Raw genomic sequence first — 13,958 nt, 5'->3', positions numbered from 1 at the left:
TTATTGTGCACTCTGTGCTGTTGGTGAGAGGGGGGGAGAGAGCGAGAGAAAAGCCGCAGCACAAATTCACGACTTGACTTCCTAAATTCCGCTCTGGGGATCCTTTAGAGGCGAAGAGAGGCATGAAGAAGCCCCTGTTCGGGGTGCACGCTCAGACGCAGGGGCCTCCGTGCTCTTTGCTTGCCCTTGTGTTGGAGCTGGAGTAGTCTCTACCACTAGGAGGTATCGCATCAATTTAACAAGACTGAGGCTAACTTTAGAGCTGTGTATGTATGGAAAAGAGGGAGTGGAACGAGAGTTTGTGAGAGAAGGCTTTAAACTTGTAATACATGGATGAATGAGATAAAAAGGTTTCAACTCCTAAAACACATAGCTTGAGTGAGTAGCATGTTAAAATAGGGCCTTCAGTCAAACCATATTTATTTGAACAACCTTAGTCTATCTAAATCTAAAATGATTAACTGTGTTGTATGCAAAAGTAAAAAAGAAACATCACCATGAACAACAGCACAAGGAAATTGGCTTATAAGATCAATGTCATGATTCTGATGATGAAAGATAGGAAGAATAAGATGGCTTATGCAGGCAGCAGACTTGCAACCTCTCTGTCTTCGCAGTCTTGCCATTTATGAAATGTTAAAAAGATGAAAAGTAAATAATGCAGTCAATCAGAATGTTTGCTGGGGTGACAATTGGGACACTAACAATTGTCTAAAATGACTAATAAATGGTCATCTGCCATAATTGCCACACCTTTTTGTGCTCAATAGATGTTGACTAGATGTTGTGTTTATAATAATAATAATAATAATAATAATAATAATAATATAATAATTGTAGATGAGACTAGATTTTGTGTTTATAATAATAATAATAATACTAATATAATAACATTATAATAATAATAATGTTGTTATTATTATTATTATTATTATTATTATTTACAGTCCACTCTTAAATGTACGATGCCAAGTCACAGGGAAAAGGGTTTATGTGCGTGGTGCACGTCAACGAATGAAAAAACTTCGAGAGTGGCAGTGATGCTCCTACTTCAGATGCGCAATGCACTGCTGGACAGGCTATCTAACCAAAGTCTCTCCTTTAGCGGACGGCCCAAAAAACAGGCGAAAGTCGAGAAAAATTTCAACTAGCCAAAAAAGTGTTTTCGAACAACTATCAGTTTGCAAAGTTTAATGGCTATATGAGCGATTCCCTTGAGAGGTCGTTAGCATTCTACCCTAGACAGTGGGGGATCCTTTGCGCCTGCGCATTCTTTTTACAATGCATCAATGCACTGAAGAGAGTTCAAGAGAGGGATCTGAAGCTTTTCGTGTGCTCACAGAAATGGATGGAGGAAAGCGGAAAAGAAGTGTCTGTGCCAACCGAGAGCCGGAGGCGCAACAGAAAATGGTGAAAGAGAAGAAAATCAAGGATATCCCCGAGCGAGTGACACTCAAGAAAGAAATAGGACTTCTCAGTGCTTGCACCATCATCATAGGTAAGATTGTGACAGGTCTGTCGCATTATGCAATACTACTAAATGGCATCCTAGCTAAAGTTACCATCTGAATAAAGTTGATTTTGCTACACGTTTAATTGTTTTGGATACAGCTGATTACTTTGGTACTGCATGGAGCAAGAAGAAACTCAGCAATACACATAAAAAAATCCAAACTACACCGAACTTCATACTAATTGTTTTCTCCGCGACTAACAAACAGATCAGGTCAATTTTGCAACCTGATGCACTGAAAATATGTTTATCTGTAGCCTGTAGCACTTACTGTAATTTCTATTATTGCATTGTGTTTTGTCATGAGACAAATTAGTAAATGTATTTTACCCAATTAAACTCGATTCAAGAGCACTGACATCTGACTCATGCTGGAAGAAAATGCATTTTAAAAGCAGTCTGAGCAAGCATGCATTAACAGCAAGTGCTCCAGCATCTGAAGCAGCCATGGTCTCCTTCTCAGTGGCACTTGCCATCATGTGTGACTGCAGAGGACTTCTGTTCTGAGACTCCCCCTTGCATATGTCCCGAGTCCAGTGCTTTAACACCTCCACTGGGACCAGACTTCACAGTACTGAAATGCACTTAGAATGCTGATGCTCAAAGAGGAAGAGGGAGACCACCAACTGTGTGGGGCACTCATCAGCCTAACCCAGACAAGGTCCCTCCATCTTCCTTCACCGCTCTTCCCCTCTCTCTCTCTCAGCATCTATCATCATGTCTGCAAAACTTGATCATGTAAGCAGCTACAAACTGTGAGCGACTCCCTGATTACAACGTCTGACTATCCCAGCGTGCCTGTGAGGATGAAGCAGAAGTATTGTAACAATGGGAGTGTTTAAATCTGCTGGTGCCTGGTGGCTGTGCGGCTTCTCAACAGGCAGGCGTAAATGATTTATCCTCCTGTTATGTAATGCTGCTTGCTGCCACTTGGCTGCCGTGTTCAGCACCAGCCTGGGCTTTAAACGTGATGGGCTGTTCCACTCCCCTGTTCCCAACGCTCTAGAGTTTTCTGGAGTTGGTCTCGTGGCAGACACAGAGCACAGGAGCCCAGGTCAGAGGTCAGAGCTGACCAGGTGCTGCTGGATTTGATGCTAAGTGATGCCGATGTTGGTCAGTGTGCATTGCAATGCATGTTGACTCTTGATGGAGTCTCATTTTATCGTGCCCATACTGTATATTTATTAATGATAAATTGCTTTAACATTTGAGCAGCTTTCTGTTTTGTTGATGTCTGTTTATTTCATAACGAGAGTACTGGTAGAGGAGTGACAGGGACACATAAACACATGCTGTGCAGTATACTGTGCAGTATTCTTAGATTCATCATAGAATACATTTGTCATACTTTTTTTTTACTGTTATTATTTCTGTTTTCATTATGCTTGATGTCCTGGCAATTGTTTCTCTTCAGTCTTCAGGCAGGGAAATTAAGGTAACTGCAAGGTTATTGCAGGCCAGCTGCTGTTCAAGTCACAGACACATTCAGCATGCCAGTACTATGTGTTCTATTTACTAAATCTGAAATCATTCTCTGCTGACAAAAAAATGACTGTATGATACTGTCTAAGCAGTGTCAACATTTCAGGCCAGCCTTTACTAGACCACTGTGGGAGGCCACTACCTCCTGTCTAGATGCGCTGCACACATGCAAAATAATTGGCCTGCGGCTATTAGTACAGCTGGGCAATGTTGAAACTTTAGTCGCAGCATCCAGATCAGTTCCACAGGCATTGATTTTGTCACAGTATCTACATTTGCAATCATTTTCAAGTATTAAGACAGTTGATCAAGTGTTTTTATAATCTATTTAGGGGTCTTCCATCATGTCTACATGTTTTACTGTCCGTCTGATTTCTAATAAGCAAGTCACAAACAATAAATTACAAAATAGCTGTTTTTCTAGCTTATTGTGGCTTACTTTAACCATCTAATTAACTGATATAAATGGTTCTTGTCAGAGGCTTTTGTCCAAAGCAACGTACAACAATAACAATACACATTATCATCAAATATGAACAGTAGTCAAAGTAGTCATATAGCCTACATAAAACAAATCTAATAATAGTAATAGACTAAATAAGTTTAACAGAATTATGACAATAGCAAATAAATAATTTAAATAATAACAACCATTAATTTAATGTTTTTTGAAAATCCCAACCTTTTTTAGCCTGGCGGGCCATCCTATATCATTGAAATGTATTAGTCTGGAATCGACCCATTCACCTCGCTTAATCCAAGGGGCGGACAGAGAATTGTCTTTCAAACTGCCTAGGCATGCAATAGGCCAGCGCTACGACCAATCAGAACAAAGAGCAGGAGGACGTATCCGGTCGGCAAAACGGCAAATACATCCTTCTTCGAAAGGAATGACTTAAGTGCATTGTGTTACTCAACTTTCAAAGAAAAGCACAAGTCCAACTCCTCCAAAGTTGACGCCAACGCCGATTCAAACAACCGCTCTTCGTTCGCCATAGCCACCTTCCTTGTTGTTCACCGTCGCAGGACTGTCGTCATCCTGTTAAGCCCGCCTTAAGACTCTCTAACAAAATAGAGCGCTGTGATTGGATGACGTCCACGGCGTCAGCCAATACAAATCCCTATGGTTTGCTACTAGACGCACAGGCTGAGCAAATTAATTTGCTGCCGCTAGGGTGCGTCTAGATTTCTAGGCTAAACCTTTTTGCTAGCCTAGAACAAAGAAAGAGCATTAGGTAAATCATGCCACCAACGAGGAAGTTCAGACAAAAAGAGTTTTTGACTGTAGCCACTTAGTATGGATGGAAGGCTAGCACAGCAGACACTTATTAGAGGACCGCAGTAAACCTGGTGTAAAACCTGGATCATAGAATTACGATAACATTAACAAGGTCCATTATTAAGTGTCCTGTAGGAGTGAAGGGTTTGAATTTAATTCTGTCTGCTATGAAGCCAGTAAAGAGCAACTTACAGGAGTTACATGTGTCTTCTTTTGCTGATTAATGTATATTTGAACTTTTCCCCTCCTACAGGAAACATCATTGGCTCGGGAATTTTCATCTCGCCAAAGGGTGTTCTAGAACACTCGGGGTCAGTGGGTCTGGCGTTGCTGGTGTGGGTCTCAGGAGGGGGCATCGCGGCCCTTGGGTCTCTGTGCTATGCTGAGTTGGGGGTCACCATCCCCAAGTCTGGGGGGGACTACTCCTACGTCACAGAGATCTTTGGAGGTCTGATTGGGTAAGTGAGCTGAAATCTCATGCATTACAGTACGTCATGTGTCTAGATTTGAAGTATGGCGAGGGCACTGGCAGACGGAAAGTCCAACAGGAAGCCAAAAAGCACTGCTGATATCAGATATTTCACTACAACTCAACTCAACATGAGTCCAACTACCAAGACCTAATCACAAAGTTTTGTCTCCTTTTCAGTCACTAAATGAAATCAGTCTCCATCCATATTCCCTAACTCAAAGTGATATGTTCTATGTAAGCTAAATCAGGTAATCAGTCAATAAAATGCATTATAACTGTAACTAATCAGCTTATTACATGTGCCATTGATGAGCTCAATCAAGATACGATCAGGGAAAGACTGAGGACACGCAGTGCAGCGGGTATCCTTGAGCAGGTCTATGTGCATATTTCTTCATTTTTGTATTGTTCTGCTCTTCCTCTGCCCTCCCTCTGGTCCTGTTGTAGGTTTCTGCTGCTGTGGAGTGCTGTGCTCATCATGTACCCCACCACACTGGCAGTCATCGCCCTCACCTTCTCCAACTATGTGCTGCAGCCTGTCTTCCCTGAGTGTGTCCCCCCCTACGTTGCCACACGGATGCTCTCCACCACCTGTATACGTAAGTAGGTCCAGCCTTGTACAGCGACATACACGTTCCACTTCATCATTATGTAATATCTGAAGAGATTTTTAAAGTAACATGATGTAGGAATTCCCCCTTTTTGTTCATTTTGTAATGTACTAGATACCCATTTAGCGCTAAATGGGTACCAAATTAGTCTTAAACCGACGAAAAGGCTCATCCTCCTACCCATGACAACAACGTACGTGTAATAGTGTCAGAAACTCTATTCTTCTCATTGTAAGTCAGTGTGGCATCAAAATGGGGTTGAAGCCATTATGTTAAGGTACAAGAGCTATGGTGTATTGCTTTAAATGGACATCAATTAAAATCTCTTGATGTTGGAGACATGTGAAAGGCCAGACCTGCCAGTGTGTCGGTGGTGTCTGAGGTGAACTGTTGTCGTGCCATCATCCCATAATATAATGTGACTGTAAGTGAAGAAGCAAACTCAAGCCCGCCATGCTGAAATATAGATGATGCACTGGGATTCCCTGTTGGATGTCACAGAGCATTACGTTTGTCTCACTCTTCTTTGCCAGTGTTCACGTGTGTAGCAGTGATCAGGCAGTCAAGGGACTAGACAAAACGTATCTTTTCACAGGTTTAGTCCGTCAGATCAAAGAAACCCAAAAATGCAGCATGCAATGTCAAGCATACCACTTCTGATTAGTTACAGCAACACATAAGGACATCGCAGTTCCAAAGGTGGCTCCAAAACACCAATAAGGCTGCTTAATTATGGTGAAAATCACACACAATAATACCAGGCTGCATTTTTAACTCTGTTACAATGAGATGTCCTTAATGTCTTCTTCCTACCACTCCAGTCCATCAGTACTTCAAGAATTAGTATGTCCTACTGTACTAGTATGTTATTAGTATGTCCTATGTAGTTATTAATATGCCCTGGTGATAAGTCAGTATCATAAACTGACCACTCTGTGAAGTCAGCCTGAAGTCATCTGGAAACGGTTCCTCCGTTATTGCCATACTGGGCTCTGGAGTGTGAGTGTTGGGAGTGCCCCATAGCATTACGTCATGCGTCTGCATGTGAAGTATGGCAAGGGCACTGGCAGACAGAAAGCCCACCAGGAGGCCAAAAAGCACTTCACTATATGGTGGCCCTTTGAAAAGAGATGTCTGGGCCTAGCGTGTGATTGCCGCATTAGAGCTCATTATTCACACTTGTTCTCGGAGCTGTTGGCCACAACAAAACAACCAGAGGACAGGAGTCGGGGGAGAGTGGGAAGCAGCCTGCCTCTTCAGGGACATGCTCATCTGTTTTGTCTTTGTTCTGCTGTGGTCGGAAGCCGTTTGTCAGCGCAGGCCGAAGGAGGCCGCCTCTACAGTATTTCAACGCACCACGGAGAGGGGGGGGGGGGTGAGACAGTGGGAGGGAGCAAGGGGGAGGGTGAACTTGTGACAGTGACAGATGGCTTGATACAAACCAAAGACACCAATTCTATAACCGGCCGTTACTACATTCTTAGTTAGATCGCTCATAAGATTCAGGGCCCACCAGTGGTGTTCCCCAACAACAACTTCTCACGTTTTTGAGTCGCTGTGCCAATGTGACTTGGCACACTGGACAAACAACGGTGGAACTCAGAGATTTTAGCGACACAAGCCATGTATTTCCTCTATCAGGTTTTAGTTTAGAAACAAAATTGATCTTTTCACATGATCACTATATGCCTTAAACTTTAGCATATGCTAGTTTGCCCCACCCACTTCCACTGAGTTAGGCTAACAGTGGGATGTGTTGGACTGGGTAATTGCACACACAGAGAAGAAAAGGGTATGTACTAATTTATCTAACTCTAGGATAGAAGGCAAAATAGCTAATTTCCCAAAAGGGCAGCATATGATTCTATAAGACTTGACATACACTAGCATCCATGGATTTTAGCCTCCTTGCTAGCATGCCAGCCTCTAAGGGGAAAAATTAGAAGGATTGAGCCCAGGCACGTGCAGGGTTTAGCCACACAGTCGAAACTTCATACATAGCCTAAATGCACCACAGTTTTTGACTCATTGTTTAAAGGTAGTGTCAGAATTTATGGCTACTTCCTTAAAATCCAACATGCCTGCCATTTTAATCATGCATGATTGTCACATTATGTATTTCATAATGCTGAAAGATGGCTATAGGCACATCATAATATGTGTTAAAAGCAGCATAGCATTATAAATTTAGAAAAAATGGCATATTTTGATGGCCATATTTGAAGTCAAGATAGCGGCCACTAGGGGGCTGCAAAAACTGAACCATTCTGGTAAAAATCTGGCCTTAGCCGCTGTACTAAAACTGTTGTTTAACAGTTATGACCAAGAAAAGTGTCAACAAGCTGTTTGAAGGCTTTTTGAATACATTGGATGTATTTTTTTACGGCCCTTATGTATTGGTCTTAAACATTCGTATGTGTTCAATGTTGATGTTTGTATTGGTAGACATGACCTGTGTGTGTGTGTGTGTGTGTGTGTGTGTGTGTGTGTGTGTGTGTGTGTATTTGTCAGTGTTCCTCACTTGGGTCAACTGCTTCAGTGTGCGTATGGCCACCCGTATTCAGGACATCTTCACAGTGGGCAAGCTGATGGCTCTGGGCCTCATCATTGTGGTAGGGCTGGTGCAGATCTGTAAAGGTCAGTTTGATCACCTGCCATACTCTTCTGTTCCATGGTATTGAATTGAAGAGGCCTAGGTTGATAAATGCACTTGCTTTACTGGCTTCCCTTTTAATATATTGACCCACTCACCTTTGCCATGTTTGTTTATTGGAAGAAGCCTAAATAAATGATTAAATGAATAAATGCACTTGGCTCCGCAGTTCGCAGTGTTGTTCATGATTGCTGTGTTTTCCCTTTTGGTTTTTACTCAGGCAACTATGAGGGCTTAACTCCACATGTGGCCTTTGAATTTTTCAAGAGTCCGACAGTGGGGGAGATCGCCCTGGCTTTCCTCCAGGCCTCCTTTGCCTTCAGTGGGTGGAACTTCCTTAACTATGTGACTGAGGAAGTGGTGGAACCACGCAGGTGAGAACAGGGTTTGAATCAGTACACAGGTCAGCTGAAAGCTCAGACTGGTTTAGTGATTCAGCATTTGCCTCAGCAATAGGCCACTTGCCTGTGTGGGTCATAAATGAAGCAAATATCTCATGCTTGAGGTGGCTGGATGATCTCTGATTTCAGTTCAGCTCATTTATTCATTGTCCTTTCCCCTGAAATAAACATAATGCATGTAATGTAATGTTTGGTATGTCATTACCATAATGTTGGCATTAAAAAACAAAATACTCTGCTTTAGATTATGGCAAATAATCATTTTGCATGGGCTTAATATTTAATGACTGCTTTTGTACCACTTTTATACACAACAAACATCTAGAGCCACATACTTTGTAAGAGGCTCTTTGTGAGTGGCTGCTGTGGAAGTATTATATAATTGACATATATAAGTCGCTTTGGCTTTGGAAGTGTCTGCTAAAAAATGAATGAATTAAGTCTGTCAGCACACTAGAAAGCTGTTGTCAGTAGTCACAGCAGAGCCCTACATGCAGTGCGAGTTCGGCTCTCTCTCTGTCCGGCGACCTCCATATGATGCTTATCGATTGATTACCTCATCAGGAACCTTCCCCGTGCCATTTACATCTCCATTCCACTGGTGACCTTTGTTTACACACTCACCAACATCGCCTACTTCTCCTCCATGTCCCCCGAGGAGCTGCTGGCATCCAATGCTGTGGCTGTCGTGAGTACAGAGCATCTCGCCCCTCTGCTAGTGTGGGATTAATGAAGGGGCCCGGTCAACATCTCACACCATCCTACATCACCATGAAAAAAATAGCTGTTTTAAGCTGTGAATGACAACAGAGCTTTGAGTTGCCATTTTGCACTTGATTTTTATTTTGTTTTTACTCTCTGTAGTTTTAATTAATGGTAAGACATGGAGCATGAATAATGACACCTTGAAGCTGTTTTACTTGTGTACAATTTTATATTCTGAAATTAAGTTGTCCTAGTCCTAACTGATTTCACTGTAAACGTCACCAATTACAATACAATTGTAGTTTTGTGACATAGGCCAGGATGACGTAGGTGTGCTTTCTCTGGCAGACTTTCGGGGAGAAGCTCCTGGGCATGTTCTCCACGATCATGCCCATCTCTGTGGCTCTGTCCACATTTGGGGGCATCAACGGCTACCTCTTCACCTCCTCCAGGTGTGTCACTGGAACGATTGGCATGGGCATGTGGCACACATATCCTATGTTTCTGACTCATATCTGGTTCTAACTCCACTGCATGTATAGTTATTGTGAATAATGTTCCTCTATTTTCTACTTTTCCTCTAAATTTGATTACAGAAGAAAAAATGTCTGCTTATTGACAATGTTTTTCATTTGCTGTTTTGCATGTGATCTCATCAAATGTTTTCAATGGAGGCATACCTGTTTTGTTGTCTGACATGTTTGTGATCTATGCACAAAGGCTGTGTTTCTCAGGTGCAAGAGAGGGACACCTGCCCAGTCTACTGGCCATGATCCATTTCAGGAGCTGCACACCCATCCCAGCCCTCCTAGTCTCTGTGAGTCACTCAGACTTCATATGGCCAGTACACGTACCATGAAATGGCCGCACTCTGCTAAAAACTCCCATACATTTATTATGTGCTGCAATGTTTCGACCCGGCTGGGTCTTCCTCAGGCAAAAGCATTTGCCTGAAGAAGACCCAGCCGGGTCGAAACGTTCCACAAGCAAAAGCATTTGCCTGAGGAAGACCCAGCCGGGTCGAAACGTTGCAGCACATAATAAATGTATGGGAATTTTTAGCAGAGTGCAGGCATTTCATCCTTTTTGAGTTCTAGTTCCATTTGCCCTGCACCTCACCGGTGTGGATGTGCACACTACTACAACTACTAAGCACACGTACCATACCATTCGGGTGAAAGGAAAAAAAGAAAGGGGAACGATTCCCTGGGTCCAAAATGTTTGTTGCATTAAAAATACAGGGTGCTCATCAAAATGGGTCTCTAAGTCGTCAAAGAAGAAACACAAGAATTGAGGCACTCCTGTATAAAAATAAAAAGCCTTTACTGATCATCCTTAGAAAGTTAATTTGATAATTCTCTCCTTCACTTTCACATGCTGTTATTTTCCCATTCTGTTTGTGTTCTTGTTTTACAGTGCACAGCCTCAATTGTCATCTTGTGCATCGGGGAGACTCATAACCTGATCAACTATGTGTCTTTTATTAACTACCTCTCTTATGGGGTCACCATTGCTGGTCTTCTGTACTACAGATGGAAAAAGCCAAACCTCTTTAGGCCCATCAAGGTATCTAATGCCACCCTGTATCTACCAGGGAAGAGATTAAGTAACCAGTTAATTAATGTGGTAATGAAATATCTTGCAGTAATGCGCATCCATGCCATGATGTGTTATACTTAAGCAATAAGCCCCGAGAGGCCGTAGGTTACACTGATTCTACAACAGCTAAGGGGCGTTGTTAGGGACGACGCACTAGCGGAGTTCCTAAAACCCCCCTTAGCTGTTGTAAAGTGTAACCGACAGACTTGAGTGGCTTATTGCCTTTCTACAACTGTTGCTATAAATACCTTTCATAAAGTAAAGGCACAGTAACGGGAAATGTAACAATTTATCAATTGATAATCATTCTTCCGGCAAGAAATATATTTCCTCTATCTGAATGGTTGTCAAGCAACGTCGAGACACAGTTACTTTAACTTTTGTATCAAGTTATGGTAGCGCAGTAATATAAAACAAATTATTTTCAGGGGCACAGTTCAATGTTTTACTACCCACTTTTGACCCATGGGAGCCATTTCACCTGTGTGTTGTTCCCCAAAGGTAAACCTGATTGTTCCAATCACGTACCTGCTGTTCTGGGCCCTCCTGCTGGGGTTCAGCCTTCACTCGGAGCCCATAGTGTGTGGTGTGGGCCTGGTCATCATGCTCACTGGAGTGCCTGTCTACTTCCTGGGGGTCCACTGGAAAGAAAAGCCCAAGTGTATCTATGATTTCATTGGTGAGTCAATATCATTGGTTTAAGTTGATATCTTTCATGCTTATGAAGTAGTATAAACACTTGTAGTGGTATAAACACAATGTAAATTCCTCTTACATTTGTTGTACTACTTTTTAATTTAATTGTAATTGAGGCATTTGCAATGGTAATGTATTGTTTGCTGTTAATGTTTATTATTATTGTGATTATGTACTATGTATTATTGTTATGATCGTTGCTTTTCGTAGATCAAAGTGTATGCTAAGTAACCACAACCCTAACCATGCATTCTAACAGAATGGACCACCTACCTGGGACAGAAGTTGTTTTTTGTGGTCTTCCCACAATTTGACCCTATTGATATTGCAACAACTCCCACTGACTGGACAGACAAATCCTCTGCTACAAGCAATGCCTCTGGGACTTTTTAAGGTTTTTCATTTTGGACACTTTCTTTATGTTTTTTTTTTTTTATATGTATCTGTTTCAAACGTAAAACCATATACACTTGTACCCCAGTTTATATAATAAATCTCTTCTGAATTGCACAAGCACACGTTAAGTTTGGACCTAGGGGCAAACATAGCACTTCACTATTTTTGTACCCTGATATGAGATTCTAGCCAAGCAATCACATTGATGATGTGTAGGTATCTGTTCCCAAGAAAAAAAGGATAAATACATGCACACTTAATTTTATGCCACCAATGTGCAAGACTTTAGCCCTTCACATCCTCATCCAGGAAGACCTAATAGAAACATTTTGGAAGCATAACATGACATGCATTCATCTTTTTTCTCGCTTCACCCTGGCCAACAATACATAGTTTTGGTTTATGGTTAACACCTTTTTCAGTGTTTTCTAGATGTGTCCCCTGCTTTTCAGCCTCCCCACCTTTATTGATTTTGACAAATAATGACTTACTGTGCCTTATTAAGTGTAACCTGCCCAGTGTTCACTGTGAACATAAAAAATACAGGCATAATATGAAGTCTACTCATTCACTTCCTTACCATGTAAAACATGGGGCAGCTGTTCTCTACAATACCTGCCAAGGAATGGCATAAACACTGCTTAACCCACTCAAACTACTTAACACTTGGAAATGTTATGAATGCCACCTTCATTGTTGCACTTTTAATGCTTTTATCTAACATATGGTAACTATTTATGTGTAATTTGTGTCAAATTGTTTTACCATTTTCCTGTTGTACAAACACATCTTATATGTCCAGAATCAGGTGATACATTTAAGCACAATTACTTTTTTATTTCTAATAATGTAATCTAAATTGGCTCATGTAGAAGAATCATTAGATTAGTGTATATTATGTATTTATCACATTTTTTCTTTCTTTTTCTTTTTTACCAAATTTGACCATTCATTTCTGCTGTGCCAGGAGTTATTGAATCTCTCTGCTGCAGATTACACATGGAGCACTGTCGCAATTACTAATGTTGCAAACCACATGTTCTTATTGTTACGAAACAATACTTTATTTTACAAAAGTTTGTTTCTTTTGTATATATCTATATCTATACAGCACCTCCACATTTATTGGCAGCATGGTAAAGACGAGTAAAAATTGGTATCAAAAAATCATCTGTTGGTGTTCTGTCTTAGTCTCAAAATACAACTTGGAGTGGAAGCAAATTTATTCTGAGAAGAAAAAAATCCTCAAGAAACCCAGTCATGGGTTCTTTTCCAGGCAAGTTTCTAACCATTTTATTGCTTTAACTGTAAATAATTTTCAGGCAAGTGTTTTACATACTCATTTCCTGACTAGCAAGGTCAATACTTCCCCTTAATTGAATTCTCTTTGTATGTTGAAGAAGGATGTTTGACCTTGGTGTGACTTTATTTTTGTACCTTAATGAAACAAAATCATGGATTACTGCTTGGCGGTTAAAATGCATTCTGATTGCCTTAAAAAAGTTAAAATGTAAATGGGAGAAAATCAGTTACATTTTATTTATATGATTATCTAGGGATGCCCATAATTGTGGCACATGTTATTTTGTTCAAATTCGCTTTCCTTCAAGGCTGATTTTGTCCTCATTGTTTTCAATAGGCCTACTAATCTTTATGGGGTACCAATAAATGTGGAGGCCACTGTAGGCTATATTGTGCAATTCAATCGTTATTAAAAAGAAACAGTATCTGTGTCCTAATGCAAGGAGACATATTGACAAATGATTATTCAACAGACACATTCTGCCAATGTGAAATCGTGGTAGGCCTCTATACAATAAAAACAATTCTCAGACACTTGTTAGTGAATGCCTCAAAAAGTGCTGTGGCATTGATGTGGTGAGCGTGTGTATTTCTCCTATGCAGATTTTCAAGAATCAGTGTATGTGGTTAAATAAACTTTGCATTATAAATTATTGTATTGCAAACACTCTCAAAGGACGTGTTTAACTAGGTTAGGCAACTCTAACAAGTTTATATTTTTTCACTGAGGACAGGAATAACAATTAGAGCACAATAAACACAGCAGTTTCAAATTTTGTGGTAATGGCTGTGTATTATTTGTATTGTAAATGTCAAAAGCACGTAACAGATTTGCCAATCTGTTATTTG

General features: G+C 41.0%; 1 protein-coding gene across 1 annotated transcript; it reads left to right on the top strand.

Moving 5' to 3' along the window:
* Nucleotides 1–1,344: 1,344 nt before the first annotated feature.
* Nucleotides 1,345–13,835, top strand: slc7a10b (solute carrier family 7 member 10b). Its single transcript, XM_076270656.1, has 11 exons — nt 1,345–1,498; nt 4,528–4,732; nt 5,194–5,345; nt 7,869–7,994; nt 8,231–8,384; nt 8,976–9,099; nt 9,465–9,568; nt 9,837–9,933; nt 10,533–10,682; nt 11,217–11,394; nt 11,671–13,835. The coding sequence occupies exons 1-11, from the start codon at nt 1,345–1,347 to the stop codon at nt 11,802–11,804; spliced, it is 1,578 nt and encodes a 525-aa protein (XP_076126771.1). The 3' UTR covers nt 11,805–13,835.
* Nucleotides 13,836–13,958: the final 123 nt, after the last annotated feature.

The sequence above is a fragment of the Alosa pseudoharengus genome, unplaced genomic scaffold (genome assembly GCF_046254945.1).
Source record: "Alosa pseudoharengus isolate Yale_2024_CS ecotype anadromous, Long Island Sound unplaced genomic scaffold, YU_APseudo_1.1 YU_APseudo_1.1_scf_10, whole genome shotgun sequence".
Taxonomy (NCBI): Eukaryota; Metazoa; Chordata; class Actinopteri; order Clupeiformes; family Clupeidae; genus Alosa; species Alosa pseudoharengus.
This window is presented reverse-complemented; position numbering and strand designations above follow the sequence as displayed.